This window comes from Coturnix japonica, chromosome 14 (assembly GCF_001577835.2).
Source record: "Coturnix japonica isolate 7356 chromosome 14, Coturnix japonica 2.1, whole genome shotgun sequence".
Taxonomy (NCBI): Eukaryota; Metazoa; Chordata; class Aves; order Galliformes; family Phasianidae; genus Coturnix; species Coturnix japonica.
In genome coordinates this window covers 4,100,015-4,118,729 of record NC_029529.1, presented here as the reverse complement: position 1 = coordinate 4,118,729, position 18,715 = coordinate 4,100,015, and the positions used below count along the sequence as shown (strand labels likewise).

Here is an 18,715-nt window from a genome sequence, read left to right as displayed (position 1 = left end):
ATTTCAGTATATGAGGGTAGCCCCAAATTAACAATTTTTCTACTGGAAGAGCAATGCTGAATTTTGGAGGGTCCATTTCCTTTTTAAGTCACTCTTGAATTACTTGTTATGAAATGACTGGAAAAAGGCTTTTTAAGTGTAATAAGAGAATCCAGGAGGCTAATTTACACTGGTACCATCACAATGACTTGAATTCCCCATCCTCCATCACAGCAACATTACACTTAAGCCCTGAAGACACTCAATAGCTATCGAAATGACCAAATCCCAAAGAACGAGGATCTTGGCCTCACCTCCTGAAAATGTGCTGCCATATGGGAAGAAATACGATCAATAAACCATTCAACCGGCGCTCAAATGGGCAGTGGCCAACACGAAGATACCGCAGTTTATCATCGGAAGCTCCTTTAACATTGTGGCTGTTATGCTTTATTATCACCCATTTTCAAAAGCTGATGAGAGACTGGAATTGAAAAAAGATCAATATCCAAAAAATAGCCATTTTTTTTTCCTAACATCACTCCACACACAGGTGTTCATTCAACCCTCTGTGAGCAGCCTCTATTACAAGCCTCATATTGCACACTTTGAGCTATTTCACCATCAAGGTTTCCACTCGGTACAAAACTACCAACGCGGCTGTGATTTATGAAACTGCGTTTAGCCACTTATTTGTTTTCCTCCAACGATAATACCGGGGTTTGATTCAAGACTACCTAAATCTTGAAAGCATTTTCAAGAGCAGCTGTCATAAATAATTAAAACTAACCTCATCAAGCAAGCAGTGCTTATATTTCACACGCTCCTTTCGAGATGCTGACACTCCCTGTAAGGGCACTCACCTACAGTGGGAAATCAGCTGGGTCAATCTCTGGATAGTTTAGAACAAGCTTTTTCAGATGGGTTAGGAACTGGTATGGGTTTTCTTTTGCTCTCTTAATATGAATATAGAAGAAAGAAAACCAGTTTTGCCCTTTTCCATTATCATAGAGGGCCTGCAATAGAAACACAACTCCAGAAGTCATCACTATTTTAAATAACTGGTTAATTAAACCTCCTTTCATTACAATACAGTCTCATTATACTAATGTTCCAATTCATTTAAAATCCAATGTAAATTTCTAAGGAGAAAACATTTTGTGAACAAATGCTTATGATGAAAGAGAGGGGGAAAATAAACAAGAAAATGGAATGCTGATAGAATTACTGGAAAAGCTGACTTGGCTCCGCTTTCACCTTGTCTGCCAACATCCAAGCTGTAACATTTTCTAGACACATCTTAATAGAAAGGTCAGCAACGTTGGTGTTTTGGTGAAAGTTAATGCAGAAAGCTCATACGCTCCAAAGATTTATCAGCAGCACTAAAAACTAAAAAGGTTTTCACGTTGCTCATATATTAGAAAAGGAATTATCACAAATTTAAGTCTGCTAAAGCCAGAGAAAACCTCCCCTGCCCATCACTTAACGTGCAGCAATAAGATGGGACAACAGAAGGTTCAGAATTCAAGCACACATCACTGCTCTCAGGCCAAATTCCCATGCAAACTCACACACTGTGGAATTGCTTCTCTCATCCAGGACCATTAAGCAAGCCCACCCGAGCTGCTATCTCTCTCCACTGCAGTAAAAGCAAGCAACAAGACAAGTGGCTGCTTCTCTCAGCTCTCTCCTGAATATGAGAGCCACCTGATCTCCTTCCTTCTTTCCTCTTCAGCTCAGCTTTAAAGCCTCCTTAGCATAAAGACTCTCCTGTCCTCAAGAACCATAGATGACACCTATGAGAGAGGCAGAGAAGTGAATGCTGAGTGCCCAACACTCTGTCCCCTTAGCACAAGCAGTTCAGCAGCAGAATCAAGCAAAGACAGCTTTAACACAGAGATTCCAGCATCACAAGGTAAGGGAATAACAACACAACTCCCCTGACAAAAAGCATATTCTACAACTTCAGAACTATAAATATTTACTAAGAACGTAGAATCAAGGTGGACTGATACCCGCCACATGAACTCCATACATAATGAAGGCAGAGGCTGTGCTAATCAGGCTTCCTGATGTTTCCATTAGAAATCCAAAGGCAAGGCTTTGTTTTGTCCTCTCAGTAGCACTGTTTTCAAAACTACTGTGACTATTTGGTTTTCAAGTGTTGTTACTTAATTACTTACTGAAGTTTGCTGACTTCTGTTAGACCATAAGTTACCGATATACAGCTTGTAAATAGGTCCTGAAGACCACTTAAGTTGAACAAGTTCTCTCAAAGGAACATTTGCGTAACAGTTTAGAGACTGAGAGTTTTACCTATTTTACAGGTGTATGTAAACTTTCAGATCTTCAAGTCTTGCCTTAAAAGCCACTCGCTTCTACTAAGAGCAGGCACGGATACTTCTACAAAATATTAAGCTCCCATCTCTTATAAGCTTTAAACTTCATAAAGGAAACGTGCCATACAACAGCCCTCCCAGAGGGAACACAAACAGAGCTCAAGAGCTCTTAAATGGTGCTCTTATTGAGCATCTGTCATTAAAGATTTGCAGCTGCTAAAACATACCGATAGCACCATGATCACCGAGAGCCTTCTGCTGCTCGCTTCTGACTTCTGGTTGGTCAGCTTGCTTATCTGTAAGCTGGAGCTTCTGCCTCTCGGTCAGAGAATGCCAGTCAGGCCAAGTTGTGCAATGATTGATTCACACAGGGAGAAGGGCCAGGGCCAAACAAGCACGTTAACATCATCTGAAAGTGACCTCTGTTTTTCTTTAATGAAAATATACGATATCAAAGGGAAGCCACAAACCACCTGCTCCTGCTGCTTCATAGGTGGAGCTTTTTCAGGCAGTTCCACTCCCTGCCAATAACCCCAAACCCTGATGTAAATAAAGCTTAGGGAAATACGGAATAAATAAGCAAGACAACCCATGTAATAATGTAGATGTTATTTCAAGAGACAAGACAGCATTGCTACACAAACAAACATGAAATAGCATCCACAAATGAACATTAGGAAACAATGGAAACTGGAAAAAGCTGCAGCAACAATTATATTGACAATGTTCCTTTAAGTACCAGCAGTCCAATTTCTCAAGAGTAAAAACCATCACTAAGCACCTCTCTTTCCTATGGGAGGCAGACATTAATTACCAAACCTCCCACAAAGACTAAAAAAACACTTATTCTTACCATCTAAGTATCTTGTTCTGATGTGCAGCAATTGGCTTTGCTGTCCAGGTAAGCCAGACCAATTAGAGCATGCACGGAACTGACACTGTGATGAAGGTAAAAGCTTTAACATGAAGACAACACACTCACATCATTTATTTCCCAGTTTTGTCTGCCAGCAGTTTTTCTAATTATAAAGCACACCTTAAAATACGACGTGAGCTTTGCTAACTGGAAGGATATAAGCAAAGCTTGTCTTTCACATGCTGGCTGAAAGAACTGCACTTGCTCACTCTGCCCCTCTCAAAAAGGACTTACTCCTTATAATGCAAGTTTTAAATAAGCAAGGTTTTGGAGGCCCTGTATGGGAAAGTGTAATGCATCCCTAGTAAGAGCTCTTCACCTCTCCTCACCTGCTGAATGGTAATCTTCTAGTTGCCTAGAGGAACATACCAATAAACCCAGACAGCTGGCCTCTTGTTTCTCTATTCAAACAAGAAATTAACACATATCATAAGCAGAAAAAGATTATTTTAAAGCTCAGATCATCAGCCTGGCCAGCACAGCTTAACTTCAAGAACTCATATAAGGACTTTTATAAATTACAACAGAAACAGGTGACAGACCTCCCACTTACTGCGACTTATCTGGTAATGGGTAAAAAATGGGTGGTATCTGAGTACAACACGGGCATGCTTTATAGGCACAATGACAGAGCAAGCTCTGTATTGTACTTGATGAAAAATAGTTGCAGAAGTCTCTAGTGTGGATCAATACACTGAATGGATTACTTACAAATGATTGGAGACTCCCCCACCACTCAGTCTCTTATAAGCTCTCCTGCCTTGTGTCTATCCAACTCCACTTTATCTCCACCCCAGAACCCCCAACATAACCTAAGAAGCAAACAGAGCATTTCCTTCATGGACGTGACCCTTCTCCTCAGTTCTGGCAGCTGCCATAAGCAATCTTCTTGCCTTCAAAAATCCCCATGTGCTACAATATATGAGGAAAAGTGTTAAAGTCGCTGTGAGAGAGCCAAGCAAGCTGCTTAAAAAACACACCAACGACAAAACCTCACGACACACACGGATTACATCCAGTGATGCCAACCTGAAATCATTTCCTCTGACTCACTTCCTAAAATCAAACTCCTCCTTTCACATGCTCTTTCAGCTATTTCCCACCAGTTTCATTTCCTAAGTATTTCAAACAGGCAGATCCTTCATTAGTGTTCCAGCTCCAGCCATCAGCATTACTTTAACAGAAAGATACTGCTCTTCAACGCTCCACATAACATTAATGTCTCCTACTCCAAGAGCACTGCAATTATCAGTAATTATGGGATGTGTGGATGAGGTACCTGCCCCTTTTCAGAATTTAAATCAACTATAGAAAACAAAGTTCAAGGACCACATGAGAAGTATTTATACCAAAACCTGAGGTGTTCTGCTTCACACAGACAGCATGAGAAAATAAGAGTTGGACTGAAAGGACCACAGTGAGTATTTGGACTGGAAGATTTGGGTCTCTCCTACAGACTGGGCAGCATCAAGGAGCACACAGCCCCATCTATTCATCCCAGAGAAGTGAAGGCTGAGATGCACCAGGTCAGCATCCTAGGGACAGAGGGGGCAAGAGGACATGGGTGGTCCCCATGAGATCACCGTGTACTCCGCAGCTCCCGCACAGCCCAGCCCTGTGGGGGGATGGAACACGACCCTTCACCGAAACGATGAGGGGAACCAAGGCTCTGCATCGCAGTGCGGAGGGAGGTTACAATGGGAGAGCTTATAGGCGCAGGGGTGGAAGGAGAAAGGGGGGAGAGGAGTCCCATAAAACATACAGGGATGAAAGCCCTGCTTCAGGGCTCCCCTTCACCTCAGAACCGCCCGGTCCCATGGCCCTTTCAGCCTCCCAGGTCCATCCAGGCCCCACAGGCCCCCGCTTCTCAACACCCCTCCTGCAGGCCCAGCTCCTCCCAGACCCCTCAGACCCCCCCCAGACCCCTCACCCCCCCAGGCCCCTCAGATCCAACCCAACCCCTCAGCCCCCCCCAGGCCCCCCCAACCCCTCAGATCCCCCCCAGGCCTCTCACCCCCCTCATCCCCCCACTCCAGCACCGCCCCCTTACGTGTTGTCCTGGTTGAAGTTAGCGAAGAGCAGATGGCCGTTACCGGCGTCACCGCTCTGCCCGGCCAAGTTCATGGCGGGACAACCCTCAACCACCCCCGTCCGGCGGGGGGACACGTCCAGCAGTCAGCACAACTCAGTCCCGGCGGTCCCGGTCCGCTCCACACGCCCGCGGCCTCATCATCGCCGCCAGCGCCTTGTTTACGCTGCGGGCTGCGGACAGGCCTCGCGCAGGCGCCGTCCCACCCCCGCCCCATCATTGCGCATGCGCCACTCAGCTCCGCCCGCCCTCTCGGCCACCGTCTTGCCACCGCGCATGCGCCCGCCCACCGGCGTGGGAGGAGCTGCGCATGCGCACTGGAGGTGGCGCCGAACTCAGTTGGGAGAAGGGGGGGGAGGTGTTCGACAGGCGGATGGGGAGTGGGGGGGGTCGGGGGGGGATATGGGGTGTCGGTATAGAAGATGGCGGTGTCACTGTGCAAGTGGGGTGTCACCGCATTGTGGGCTGCCCGAGCCCTGCCCGAGCCCTGCAGTTCTGCTCCGTGCCGCGGGGGGTCCTCAGGGCACAGCCGTGATATGGGGGGGGGCTGCCATCAATTGTAGGCGATGCCCATTGTATATGGGATATTGCCATGAACCTGCCAGGACCCAGCACAGGGACCAGCACAGTGCGGGGCTTCATGTGTTTCTAGGGGGGGTTTCCTGACCTCTGTCTTAATGACCAACAATCAGTGCCTTTGGGGCACCCCAGCATCTCAGAAGCCCTCACTGTGAGCCATTATTCAGGCTCTATGCACTGCTTTAAAACGTATTTTCAATAGTGTTCTTTTCCCCCCAATATCAGAAGCAAAGCATTCACTGTATCATCTATACCCTTCCTCAGGTTTGCTTTCAGCTGCCTGGAGTGCTTCAATAATAGCCAGTGCAAGATCCATGTGTCTATCTATCTAAAAAAGCAATGCATGATGCAAGATCGTTTGCTAATTGGTAGGAAACCTCATTTAAAACTATCAAGCAGCACGTAAAGATCTGTGGGCTTGGGGGATGTGGGGCTGCTGCCGTTCATTCCCCTGCAGGATTTCGTGAGGCTTTTGTTGCCATAACAACTGGAGCCGGGCTTCAAAAATAGTAACTTATTTTTCATTCCATTCGCCTTTTGCCCTCTGAGACGGACCTATTTCGGGAGCGATGGTTCCATTGAGGTGCCCTCCGCCACTGCCCCTGGCTATGGGCTTCAGGTGGGGTTATGTGGGTAAAAAGGGGATTTCACAGTATCACAGTATCACAGTCTGTTTTCTCTTCCAGCCAAGAGCAGAGAAAGGTAAAGCGGGGAGCAGGCATCACAAAACAGGCTTTGCTGAAGCCTTGTCATCCTGAAGGTGGGGAAGGAACTTGGAAAAAACAAACCTCAAAATATAGGAGAGGGCTTGGGAGTGATCTCTGAACTTGTCACCCACAGCAAGGGCTGGCCCAGATACACTTTGAAGTCCCTCTGGAGCAGGAACACATTCATTCCTTTGTCCCCTGCTTGGTCCCAGCACTGGAAAACATGCAAAGAGGCTGAGCCCAATGGATCCCATCACATGGAGCATCCCCCTCCCACGCGTCCCATGGAGGGGCTGAAGCTGCATTTGGAGGTGGTTGCACAGAGTTAATTCATGCCTTGAGTTATGTAGCACACTCTGCCCCTCTGCTGCGGGGATTTAGTGTTCACTTGGATGCAAAAAGGAGCTTCAAAGCATGATTTGGAAAACGATGTTCTCAAGGAAGAGCTTTGGCTCTGTGGAGCTGCATGTGATTGAACAACCATATGAGTATACCCTGCAGGAGATGTTCTCCTTTCCTCCCACCACCCTTGTTACAGCATCAGTAGGGTCAAACTGTTGGGGACATGTGGGCTCTCCTCCTCCAGGTGCTGTTATCCCTATGGCCCCTTCCTTGTCCCTCACCTGCAAGCCTGAAGGCACCCTTGTCATTAAGGTTGGAGAAGACCTCCAAGGTAACCAAGTCCAACTCAAACCTGTTCCCACCACGACACCAAACCGTGTCCCTCAGCACCACATCTCCATGGTTCATGAGCACCTCCAGGGACAGTGACCCCGCTGCCTCCCTGGCATGGGGTGGACACGCTGCTGACCAGCTGCTCACAGACCTCATGTGGATATCAACCCCTCAACAACCAACCCCTGGGACTGGGAGATGATAGGGAGGATGGAGGCTTTGGATGGAGGCTCGTGGGTCCTGCACACCCCGTTGTGACAGCTGGAGCAGAGCCATCAGCCCTGCAGAGAGCTGTGGGACAGAATGAACAAAATCCTCCCGATAAAAGAAAGAAAAGCAAAACCAAAGCCAAACGTCTCCCTCGGGGGACTGGGGGCAGGAAGAGGCACCTCAAAAGGCACCCAGAGTCACCACCGCGCTCGCTGCTCCTTCCATCCCCCCCGTCCCCCGCTTTAATTACATTTTCAATTCAAATCTGCTGCTATTTGATCCGCCGGGGGTGTGTGTCTATGCGCGGGGGGTATTTTTAGCTATGCTTAAAGCTGCCTGGGTGGATAAGAGAGATTGTGCAGGTTGCCGCGACCAGGCGGAGCGGGACGGGATTTGTCCCCCCTCCTCTTCTCCTCCCCATCTTTACCCATTTGCTGGCTGTGAGCGGGGCTGGCTGCCTCTCCAGCTGCCTCCCTTTCTGTCGCCTTTGTTTTTTCCCCGGATTCTTCTCTTGTGCAACAGGGGGGCGAGGCTGCCCTCTGCTTCTCCTCCTCCCCGGCATTTCAGCCCCGACGGAACCGATGAAGTCTCTGCGGGTCCTCAGGGCACCGCCAGCCTTGCGGGGTTCGGGGTCCCCCGGGCTCCTCACCTTACACTGAATCGCCCGTGGCCGCGTCCCGGGACGCCCCATGGCACCGCCGAGATGTTGGCGTCCAGAGCTCTGGATTTCCAGAAGACGCGCTACGCCAGGTAAAGCCCTCGGCTCCGGGATTGCTTTGCTTTGTGCCCCAGCCCCTTGGATCAAGCCAGAGCCCAAATCGAGCCCTGAGAGACCTTCAAAAGGTGCTGAGTGCCTCAAAGCACAGGGCAGGTGCAGGCTGTTCCCCTCACCTGCAGGCACACGTTGTCTTTCAGGACAAGGATTCCTGTTCCTTTTTGCATCCGTAAGGGATTCAGGGCATCGCTCCATGGTAGCAGGGATGGGGTTTGCTGCCATTCGGACCTACCAACCCCATATGCCACACCAGCCTAAGGCACGCAGACCGAATAGATGTTTGAGGGGGTGCTGGGTCTAAGGACTGGTCTTGGAATTCCCTACTGGGTTTAACTTCACTCTCCTCCCACTGCTGGGGCACTGGCAGCCCAGTTCTCAGCTGGCACAGACCTGCTGCTGGGTGCTGACTCCCATGGGAATTACCAGCTTATGGGGATCCTAAGGGCTGTGTAATGCTTGGCCATAGGATGCCGGGGAAGTCCCAGGACAGGTGTTGTCCTCTGCTCCCTGTCTGGGGATGTTTCCATCGCTGTACAGAACCCCATAGACAGTGCAGTCCTGAGGGGCACCAAGGTCTGTTTCTGCCCCAAAAAAGTCCTGGTAGTGCTGTTAGGGGCAGACATCCCCCTCAGAAAGAAATGAGAAGGAAGGGTGGTGGCATTCTCACACCAAGCAGGAGAAATCATTCACTGAGGGGGACGTAGAGGAAGCCAGCACCACACACCTGGCCCCAAAAACTCCTCCTGAGAACAGAATTCAAACATTATTTTTCCCCAGCCAGCTTGTAAAGGTCCACTGGGAAATGGAGCCAAGCCAAGTTCAGTGCACCCAGAACAGGGAGAAAACAGTGCATTTGTTCCATGGTAGCCATGCTTTGAAGACTGGAAGCAAAGCACAGCTCCCCCCCCATCACAATCCATCTGCTGTCCTGGTCCCTTGATCTCACCCAAAATCAGCATCCTTAAGGTTTGCTGTGGTCCTTATGGAAACAGCTTGTTAAAGGAGTGTGTTGGACAGGACACTGCACAAGAATGGGACTATAGGGCATGGGAAGGGTCAGACCTTTGGGGTGTTCTCGATCCATCACTGCATGTAAGAGTTTGGATGAGGAGTGGGGTGAGATAAATGCTCCCCCAGCTCTCACCCCATGACACACTGATGTGGTCACCAGCACGTGATGCTCACCCAAAGCTCCCTACATCGCCACAGAGATCCTCTTACCCCAGTGCTTAAAAATAACCATTCACTAATCCCTATCCCCCTGGGCTCTGTGTAGCAGCTCTCCTTCTAAACACTCCTCCATACCATATCTCAAAAGAGACCCTAAAGCTGCTCTTTCTCTCATGCCAGCAGCTCCCCCAGCTCCATTGGGCCATGGATGATGGGGACCAGCATGAGTGGGAGTTGCAGCAGCACCTGCACTGCCCTTCAGGGCATCATCAGCATCTTGTCAGGTCTTCTCAGAGGGTAAAGAACTCTTAATTCATTGGAAAATATAGCAAAAAGTTTCCTTTGTGGCAGAAAAGCCTGGAACAGCTCCATTTTTAATGTCTTTTATCTAATTTCGAGCAAGGACCAGGAAAGGAGGAACTTGGCCATCAATACACCTGCCAGCAGGAATAAATAAAACACAGAGACCTGTTGGAGTGGAGTTAAAACCTGCAGTGGTTTTAACAGAGATGAAAGGCAGCGGGATCAATGCAGGAGCAACCTGAAAACCACAGGGAGAAAACCAGGGCTGGAGGGCACTGAGTGCTCTCAGGTGGGCTTTGGGGATGGAGCACTGCTCTTGAAAGAAGGAAAGCAGAGGGAGGTGTCCCCATTTCCCACCAGAGCAATGGATCGGTGCAGTCACATCATCTCTGGAACACATCAGGGCCAGGTCACAGGCCAGTAAGTGATCCCTCCCTTACCCTGTGCTGCTTTGGCTCACTTTTCACTGTGGGCTGTGTTGGGTGCCTGCGTGCAACTGCAGTTCAGCTCCGGTCTCCCTGCAGGCACATAAATGCTTCTCAATGTTGGGCCATCAGGAACTGTAATTGAAAGGAAACAAGATTACATGGGGAGCGGCTGCATCTGACCAGGACCTGCAGCTCTGGAGTGGAGCAGCCAGAGTGAGGGCACTGCTGGGAGCTGCAGCCTGCACTGAATCACCATAATTAAGTGGTAGAGGCTCAGGATTTGATTTGCCCACACAAGAGGCTCCATGTCTTATTGCATTTCCTTGTCTTGCCCTGCACAGATGAGCAGCAGCCAGGAGAGTCCTCATGACAGTCCATAGGTGCCTGATCCAGGCTTGTCCTTATCTGTGTGATATGCAGAATGTGAGCAGTGCCACATCCACCAGCACTGGGGGATGGAGCAAAAGGTCAGGGGAGAATTTCACTGCTCCCTGTGCACTTACACACTAAGCAAGGAGACACAGACCGGTCCCATCCTGTACATCTCTGGGAGCCATCAGTACAGAAGACAGAGAAAGCATTGGGGTGTTCAGACTCCAAATACACAAAGACTCAGCTGAGACAAAGCTACTGCACTGGGAGCATTTTCTCCCTGTTTGCTTTGTAAAGGAAGCACAAGCAGCCCTCATATGCTCCCACACACAGAACTGTTTTCCAAGATCTCTGCTTCCCCCGCAGCCCATATGATGAAGCAGTGAGAAGGGGAAAGCTTTCAGCACTGAGATGGCAGCTCTGGGCTGCTGATGGGTCACACTGTACCCACTGGGACCTGCAGTGCTGACTGTGAACACCCTGAGAGAGACCCAATGAAAAATAGGAATACCACATCTCACCAAAATATTGGCTCAGTTTAGGAGCAGTTTGACTCAGATACTCCCTGAAGTCAGCACTGGGAGGACTCATGCATGAAGTTTGTCCAGACTGTAGCCGTTGCATCCAGGTACTGGGAAGGCAGGGAGCACTCACAGCATTCTCAGCACAGCTGGCTGGAGATGGGGACATCCCCAAACAACATTTGGGAGGGACCAGGGGAGCAGGCAGCAATCACTGCATGAGCAGCAGCAAGTCCCATGGGCAGCCAAGCCATGATATGCTGCTGGGGAAGGGCAGTCTCTTTGCCAGCTGGGAAATGGATGCACCATGACCCTCCTCCAGCTGGTATTGGATATCAGCCTGATGTGATTCCTTGGCACAGCTTGCCCTGGCCCATTCCATAGATAACAGTCAGTGCAATACATGGAACACAAGGCACTGCCCAGCCTAGCTGCCTGTTGTACAGGCAACGTGGGCTCTGTAGAACTCAGGCACCTTTGGAACTTTCTAGGTAAAAATGAACCTTAAGCCTCAAGCATTTTCATGTAGTGCTCATAATCCTGAGTCAGGTGGGCTCTATGTGACATCCCTTAGTAAGGCCAAATACCACCAACATCACTGTGCTTGCTTCAGACACCAGCAGGCTGAGCAGTTCTGAGTTCCAGGAAAGCTGGGGTCCAAAACTGTGTTCCTGCACTGCACTTTGATGCAGTGATATTGTTTGAAACCATGCCATCTACATCCTGGTTGATGAAATGGTTCAAGTAGGCAGGGAATGCTCAGAATCCATAACACTGACCTCCGTGCTCACAGTGATGCAGGTATGGCAGTGAGAAGCATGTCCAATGCCTTCCCCAGCAAGCAAATAGCAAATAAGGGGGGTTTTCAGCCCTACCAACAGCCATTGAACACCTGGGGGATCAGAGTCATGTTGTGACTAATCAGGACTCACCAGGACCAAATGAAACAAGAAGTCCCAGCTCAGAAAGTAATTTGGGAAACACTCACTGATCCCATCTGCTGTGAATAAACAACAGCTCTGCTGTGGCTGCAGGGTCACGAGTTGCCTCAGAAGAGCTGGAGCTGCTGTCTGTACAGAGAGCAGAAAGCTGCCGGAGAGAAAAATCAGTATCCATACCTAGAAGAGCACCATATGTTCTGTAGGAGCACACATGGGAGCAGAGGCTCCAATGGGGCACATGCCTGCGTGGGCAGCTCCACAGATGGCAGTGCCAGGCAGAATCAGCTTCTGCGTTTTTGCTTCCCCATGGAGAATGTAAGCTCTTTTCTGAACCTTCACGTGCAGCACCCTGAGCTAATTGTGAGCTGCAAAGGAGCTCAAGAGGATGGAGCCTCTTACAGGGACTACAGCTGGGGCTTTATCAGATTATGGGACAGAAGCAGTGCACACCAAGCCTCAGCTTATAGGGGTGCTGCAGCAGCATGCATAAGCACAAGCCCAAAGACCAAGCCCTGGCATCAGCACAGGGCATTCTACCTCCAGCCTCATTAGGGCAAACACAGGCCATGCATAGAGAGGGTGTGGGGTGGTCTGTCCCGGAGGGCCACATCTGCTCCATCTCTGTCACTGCATGCATCACAGCACATACATGCTCCGAAGCCTGGCTCTATCAAGGAACACCCAGAAGGGTCTTACCAGCACATCAGCATCCAGTAAATGCTGTTGCTTTCTCCATCCATCCTCTCTGCAAGATGTCACTGTTAAAGTTCAGTCCTGTTTCTCCTTGGGCAGGATGCACAACAAAGCAGCTCCCACCTCCACAGGCATGAAACTGAGCTCTGAGCCAGCCCTGCCCTTTTATCAGCCATTCACAGGTGAAACCCACAGCCATCAGCTGCTCTGGCTCATTCCCTTCACTTGCCAGCACCCAGCATTGACTGCTGGTGCGCAGGGGATGTTCTGGTGGCTGTCACAGCTGTGGCAATGCACCCAACATCTTAATGCAGAGCTGCATGAGATGTGCAATGCATACAGCTAGACACAGGGCAGTGTCAGACACTCCAATGGACCCCCACGAGCCGTCCCAAGGAATCATGTAACTGAAACCTCTTTTCACTTTCTTGTCTCCCAGCAATGGCTAAGCAAGAGCCAGGCAGAGCTGTGTGATTTTTTGAGGTCAGAACTTTGTTCCTGGACAGAGGTCTTAAAAAATAAAACAACAAAAAAAGCAAAAACCAACATAAAAACCCGCAACTACAAAACAAGAGGAGAAAAAAACACACAGAAAAACAGAGTAGGAGAAAGAGAAGGAGAAAGGAGCAAGCCTGGGAAGCTGTCTCTGTGCTCTGGCCTGGCTGCTGGGGACAAGGGGCTCTTTGTTCCTCCGGGCTGAGCCGGGTGCTTGGGCCCTTTTCAGTCTCTCTTGCTGGACAAGGGGCCCAGGGAGGGCAGGCACAGCCCTGGGGCTGCAGCAGTGACCCACGCTTGGTCCCCACCAATTCTGGGAGCCCTGAGGGTTGTGCTAAGCCTCAGGGTGCTCTGCTTCTCATGCACTGTCCCAAGGAAGAGAATAGAATAGGCTTGTGCTCCCATCCCAGAGGTTTTAAACTTTTCTGTGCCTTTTGAGCTTTGCAGTCACACAGTGCTTGCTGAAATGCTCTGCCCAAAGGGCTGGGAGGGGGGGGGGGGGCTGTGGGAACTGATCTCCCCTCTGTGTCCCTCACAGCCACAGCCAGAGGGTCAGGATGGAGCAGCAGCCAGTGCGGGGCTCTGTTAAAAAAATAAATGCAAGGAAAGGCTGCGTGCATGTTACCCCAGCAACTGCAACGTCACGCGGGACGTCTGGGCCTGCAGCCCCACTTCTCCTGGTTATGAAAAGGGAAAAGAGAAAGAAAAGCAGAAAGCAAGGGGACCTGGGGACAGTCTCCTGGCAACGTGGGGCAGCGGTGGCCTCCTGCAGGGGGAGGATGTGGCTGGGGCATGGGGAATGCAGCCAGCCCTGGTGGCCCTGGTGGGATGGGGGGAACCTGGTGTCCCCAGGATGAAGGTGGCACCTCCAGGTGTGGAGGGGGCAGTCCCAGGGTTGCTCAGTTACATCCTGGTTGCGGGCAGCATTTGTTTCCTTCGGGTCTAGTGTGTGTTGCAAGCAAATCCTCTCTATTTGCAGAGCACAGGGAGCTGAACCCCTGTTTCTCTCCCTTAAGGTCACCCTCAACAACAAGGTCCATCCACCCCCCAGCCCCTGGCTGTGCACAGCTGTGCTGTGAAACATGTGGCAGATGTTGCGGGGCCAGGAGCAAACAGGGTCAGGGAGCAATTAGACCAACTCCTGCCCCTGCACCCGGCTGTTCTGGTCTAATCTGCAGCAGAAAGCATCTTTAAAGCACTGATTCCAAGGTGCAGAAGTGGAATGATCACTGTTTGCCCTTTTCTTATACCCTTTCTCTATGCCCACTCTGTTGGAGCAGGGAGTGGGGCATGGCTGCTTTCAGGGATGCACATTTAATTTGCTCCCAGTACAGCATCACCTACCCAGCAGTGGGCTGCTGGCACAGCTCCTTATTGCTCTGTGTGCATTGATCTGATGGGAGAAATCGATACGTTCCTCCACATGCCAGGAGCAATCCGATACTACAGGCAAAGAGAACCAGAAAATAAAGGAAGAAAGTTTCCTGGGGAGCATGGAGGGATTTCCCCAGCAGCAATCGGCACTGGGACACTTGTGGGGGCTGTGGGGTGGATGCAGGAGGTACCCAGAGACACTGGCCTCCAAAAGGGCTTTCCCAGTCCTCCCATCCCTTGATGGTGTTTCTCTTTGTGCTCCACTGCAGGTTCATGAACCACCGTGTCCCCTCCAACCGCAGGTACCAGCCGACGGAGTACGAGCATGCAGCCAACTGTGCCACGCACGCGGTGAGTCTGAGTCCCCTCTTGGGGTGAGGGACAGTGCCCGGCCTCAGGGATCACCAAAAACCATCAGCAATCAGCCCTGCAGCCCTTGAGAGTCTCGGGGTTGGGATGAGCAGCTGTGCCTGGTGCTCTGGAGATGCTTTCCTTCCTGCTCTAGCCCTTGCATGAGATGATCCTTTTGGGATGGCCCTTAGCAGAGTAGGTATATTTGGCAAAGCATGGCCAAGAGGTGTTGGTCCTCCTCATGCCCTCCTCCCTGTTCCTGCCCCTGCCTGCCTACCCTTCTGTGTGGTGAAGTGAAAAAACACCTACAAGGAAGGGCTGGGACCATAGATCATCTGCTCAGTGGAAATGCAAGTTGTGACCAGCGGGCTCCTTCTCCTCCCAGTTCTGGATCCTGCCCAGCATCCTCGGCAGCTCCATCCTCTATGTCCTCTCCGATGACCGATGGGAGACGATCTCAGCCTGGATCTACGGCTTCGGCTTGTCCAGCCTCTTCATTGTCTCCACCATCTTCCACACCATCTCCTGGAAGAAGAGGCATCTCAGGTACCAGCCCTGCCTGCTGGGGGCACAGTCCATGTTTGTATTTGCAGCACGGCCCAAATCCTCTTGATCAAAGTTTTTCTGAGCCAATGGGAAAAAGCATTTTCTTGTCTTTTTGCAAATGCATCTGGCTTTACAGAGCACAGTGCCACAAGCTCTGACTCCATCTGTCTGTCCATCCTGCAGGACTGTGGAGCACTGCTTGCACATGTTCGACAGGATGGTGATCTACTTCTTCATCGCAGCATCATATGCTCCATGGTGAGTGCCTGGTGTGCTCAGCCCTACCAGAAGGCAGAAACCAGCCCAGAAGTAATGGTCACAGATTGCACTTTCCACTAAAACTTCCCATTCTCTGCATCTCAACCACTTTCAGCTGATGTTATGGGTGGGAAGGGCAACATTGCTCCAGTACCTCCTGCCTGCAGGAGGGCTGGGGTGCAGCAGGAGGGTTGGGGTGCAGCAGGAGGGTTGGGGTCCCCCTCACCGCAGCCCTGGGTCTTGCAGGCTGAACCTACGGGAGCTGGGACCCTGGGCCTCCCACATGCGCTGGATCATCTGGATCATGGCATCTGTTGGCACCATCTACGTGTTCTTCTTCCATGAGCGGTCAGTACTTTACCCAGCCTATCTCTACCCTTCCTTCCCTGAATGCCCCAGTGCAACAGTCAAGCTGTGAGAGAGGCCAAAGATGGAGACAGACAGACAGACAGACAGACATGGGGTCCCTGGGCAGCTTCTTGGGCAGGAGGATCACATCCTTACCCTGTACGCTGTGCTTTTAGGAGGCTGCAGCTCTGAGGCAGGGATGTGGGAGTGAGGATGCACTGTCATGAGTGGGTTCTTCCACGGGGTGGCACCAAATAGAAAGCTAAAGCCCACAAAGCCTTCCCAAAGCCTTCTGTGCCAGCTCACACACTGGAAATGGGAACTCTCATGGTGACACCCATAGATGGATGAGATATAAATGCAAAATCCGACCCTGCCTCCAAGCACCTTCTCCATTGGCTGCAGGTACAAGCTGGTGGAGCTGGTGTGCTATGTGATCATGGGCTTCTTCCCCGCCTTGGTCATCCTCTCCATGGTAAGCCATGCTGGAAAGCACATGGGCTCAGCACAAAGGCTTGTTCTGTGGGGTTGGGATGCTCCAGAGGGTTGGCATGGTCCAACTGTCCCCTTGCTTTTCTCTCAGCCCAACAGGGATGGCCTCCCAGAGCTGGTGGCTGGCGGGATTTCCTACTGCCTGGGCATGATCTTCTTCAAAAGCGATGGCCGCATCCCCTTCGCCCATGCCATCTGGCACCTCTTTGTGGCCATTGGAGCTGGCATCCATTACTACGCCATTTGGAGGTACCTCTACCGGCCCAGCACTCTGGAGGCCAAAACGTCCCGATAGACGCCTTAAGGACACTTCACATCAATGGGGACATGGAAGGGGAGCAGGGAGGGGAGCCCGGCCCATGGGCTCACCCTGGAGCCACCTGCTGCCCCCTGCATGGTTTTGATTTTAAACAGATTTTTTCTTTTTTAACCTTGAGAACTGTTTATTTTTTTAGGCAATGTTTTCATAATGTGGTGACCACCCGAGGGGCTGCAGGCAACAGGGGAGCTTCGCTCACCCTGCTGACCCCAAGCATCCCAATGGGGCTCTGTCCCCACACTCACTTGGCTGGTGACACCCTGGGGACCTGCATCAAGCTCACAGCCATCCCAGCCTGTGGTGGCAGAGTGGAGCCCCCTAAAAAAAAGCCTGAGTGGGACTTCCATTGGCACACTTGCTTGTCTCATAAATGGTCAGAAATCATTTCAGCATCAGCCTTCCCCTCCCGTGCTCTTGACAGGAAGGTCCTGAGTCAACAAAGCCTTACATGCTATTGAAACTTGAATCTTTTCCAGCATTCCCCGGACTCTGAAGCACCAGAAAACCCTTTTTCCAAACCAGTATTAAGCACATGACTCGGTGTGTTCCCCCTGGACAGGCCCTCAGAGCCATCCCAGCTGTTTTCTCCTAGGGTCTCTTGGTTTCCTTGCTGCTCTCAGTGTCACCTGGCTGCCTTTGGGCTGTCCTGGAGCTTGAAGTGTTCAGGCTCAGCCTTGGTTTCTTTATGCCAGGAGAGGGCCCTGATTGTGGCTTCACATAGCTGTGCCATTTTGCAGCAAATTACCAAAGAGAAGTTTCCCAGATGCTCTTCCCCTCCTGGCATGGTGGCTGTGGTCTCCATGTAGAAAAAAACCCCACTCTTTTCCATAGGCAGAGTGTTTCAAGAAGGGGCTGCATGCCATGTGTCCCAGCTTGGCACAGGGCTACTGGGGCTCTGCCTTTGGTGTCCTGGAGGATGGAGGGCTCTCAGGGTGACAGGAGGTCTTGGGGATGGGAGGTGATGGACCAGGTGAGGTCTCTGCTGTCACTTCAACCAAGTCCCCAGGATACAGCCCTTGATCCTTTGGCCCCACACTTCTCAGCCTTGTGGGAGGGAGAAGAAGGAAGAACTGAGCACTGAGTGATGGGCAGTTTGTGGGGTGAATTTGGGGTCAGAATAGAAGGTCTGAGACTGTGAGCTGCCATTTTTTGCCATCTGGCAAGACATTACTCTGTGCCTCAGTTTCCCCACCTGTAAATTGGAGATGCAGACAGTGACCGACCTCACAGGGCTCAGTTTGGTCTCTGCGGAGCACCTGGAGGATGGCTGGTCATTCACAGACACCGTGCTCCATCTGTCACTGAGTTTGTCACCAGCAGCACATGGTGACACTGGGCTGAGTGCACCCATCTCTCCTCCCACAGGGGAGCACACCAAGGATCAGCCCCATTGCAACATTCCCTGGCAGAGGCTGCCCATGGGGTTTTGTCCCTGGGCTTTGTCCCACACCATTGATCTCAGAAGCTTGCCAGGGATGTGAAGCCCACAAGGATCTTTCTGAGGCCACCACAAGGCACACTGCGGACATCACCACTTGCCTATCCCCATGCTGAGAAGCCTCCCCTCCACGTGCCCTTTCCTTGTGCAGCGGGGCAGGATGCACAACATGCTCTCTGTTTGTCAGCCTATTTTGTACTAATTTTAAACAGTTCGTAATGTCTGTGAAGGAGCTACTTTTTAGCATCTTGTATTTTTCACCATCCCTTCTTGGTCGAGCAGTATTTTGTATTTAACACAGTACTGGATCAAATTAAAAGCAAACCTAAGGAAGATAACAGTAGCGAATGCTTGTTTCCTGTGGAGTAGGGTTGAAATAAAAACTCAAGATACCTCA

At 50.8% G+C, this 18,715-nt stretch overlaps 2 protein-coding genes and 1 long non-coding RNA gene across 5 annotated transcripts in view; 1 reads left to right on the top strand and 2 right to left on the bottom strand.

Annotated features, from left to right (window-relative positions):
* WIPI2 (WD repeat domain, phosphoinositide interacting 2) overlaps positions 1-5,538 on the bottom strand; it is a 20,805-nt gene extending 15,267 nt beyond the window's left edge. For both annotated transcript variants that reach the window (XM_015876855.2, XM_015876854.2), the window contains exon 1: positions 5,285-5,538. In XM_015876855.2, the coding sequence (XP_015732341.1) occupies positions 5,285-5,358 (74 nt within the window). In that variant the 5' untranslated portion in view covers positions 5,359-5,538. The remainder of the gene's footprint in view (positions 1-5,284) is intronic.
* On the top strand, positions 4,661-18,715 carry MMD2 (monocyte to macrophage differentiation associated 2). 2 transcript variants are annotated; one of them, XM_032447564.1, is made up of 9 exons: positions 4,661-4,760; positions 6,589-8,244; positions 9,623-9,736; positions 14,836-14,917; positions 15,303-15,463; positions 15,647-15,721; positions 15,968-16,069; positions 16,475-16,544; positions 16,653-18,715. In XM_032447564.1, the coding sequence occupies exons 2-9, from the start codon at positions 7,817-7,819 to the stop codon at positions 16,854-16,856; spliced, it is 1,236 nt and encodes a 411-aa protein (XP_032303455.1). In that variant the 5' UTR covers positions 4,661-4,760; positions 6,589-7,816; the 3' UTR covers positions 16,857-18,715. The 2 variants fall into 2 exon arrangements, with proteins under 2 accessions (XP_032303455.1, XP_015732344.1); XM_015876858.2 differs by lacking the exons at positions 4,661-4,760; positions 9,623-9,736 and having other exon boundaries at positions 7,541-8,244.
* Positions 9,807-13,359, bottom strand: LOC107320707. The gene is made up of 2 exons (XR_001558351.2): positions 11,064-13,359; positions 9,807-10,302 (listed from the first exon to the last, which is right to left on the bottom strand). It is a non-coding gene; the product is annotated as an uncharacterized LOC107320707 (long non-coding RNA).

What these genes read in the sequence shown, in the direction of transcription:
- MMD2 (XM_032447564.1), top strand. Translation starts at nt 7,817, where the DNA reads ATGCTTAAAGCTGCCTGGGTGGATAAGAGAGATTGTGCAGGTTGCCGC. An exon ending in TTGTCAGGTCTTCTCAGAGG is followed by an intron (nt 9,737 to 14,835) that starts GTAAAGAACTCT and finishes GCTCCACTGCAG; the next exon opens with GTTCATGAACCACCGTGTCC. An exon ending in GCAGCATCATATGCTCCATG is followed by an intron (nt 15,722 to 15,967) that starts GTGAGTGCCTGG and finishes TGGGTCTTGCAG; the next exon opens with GCTGAACCTACGGGAGCTGG.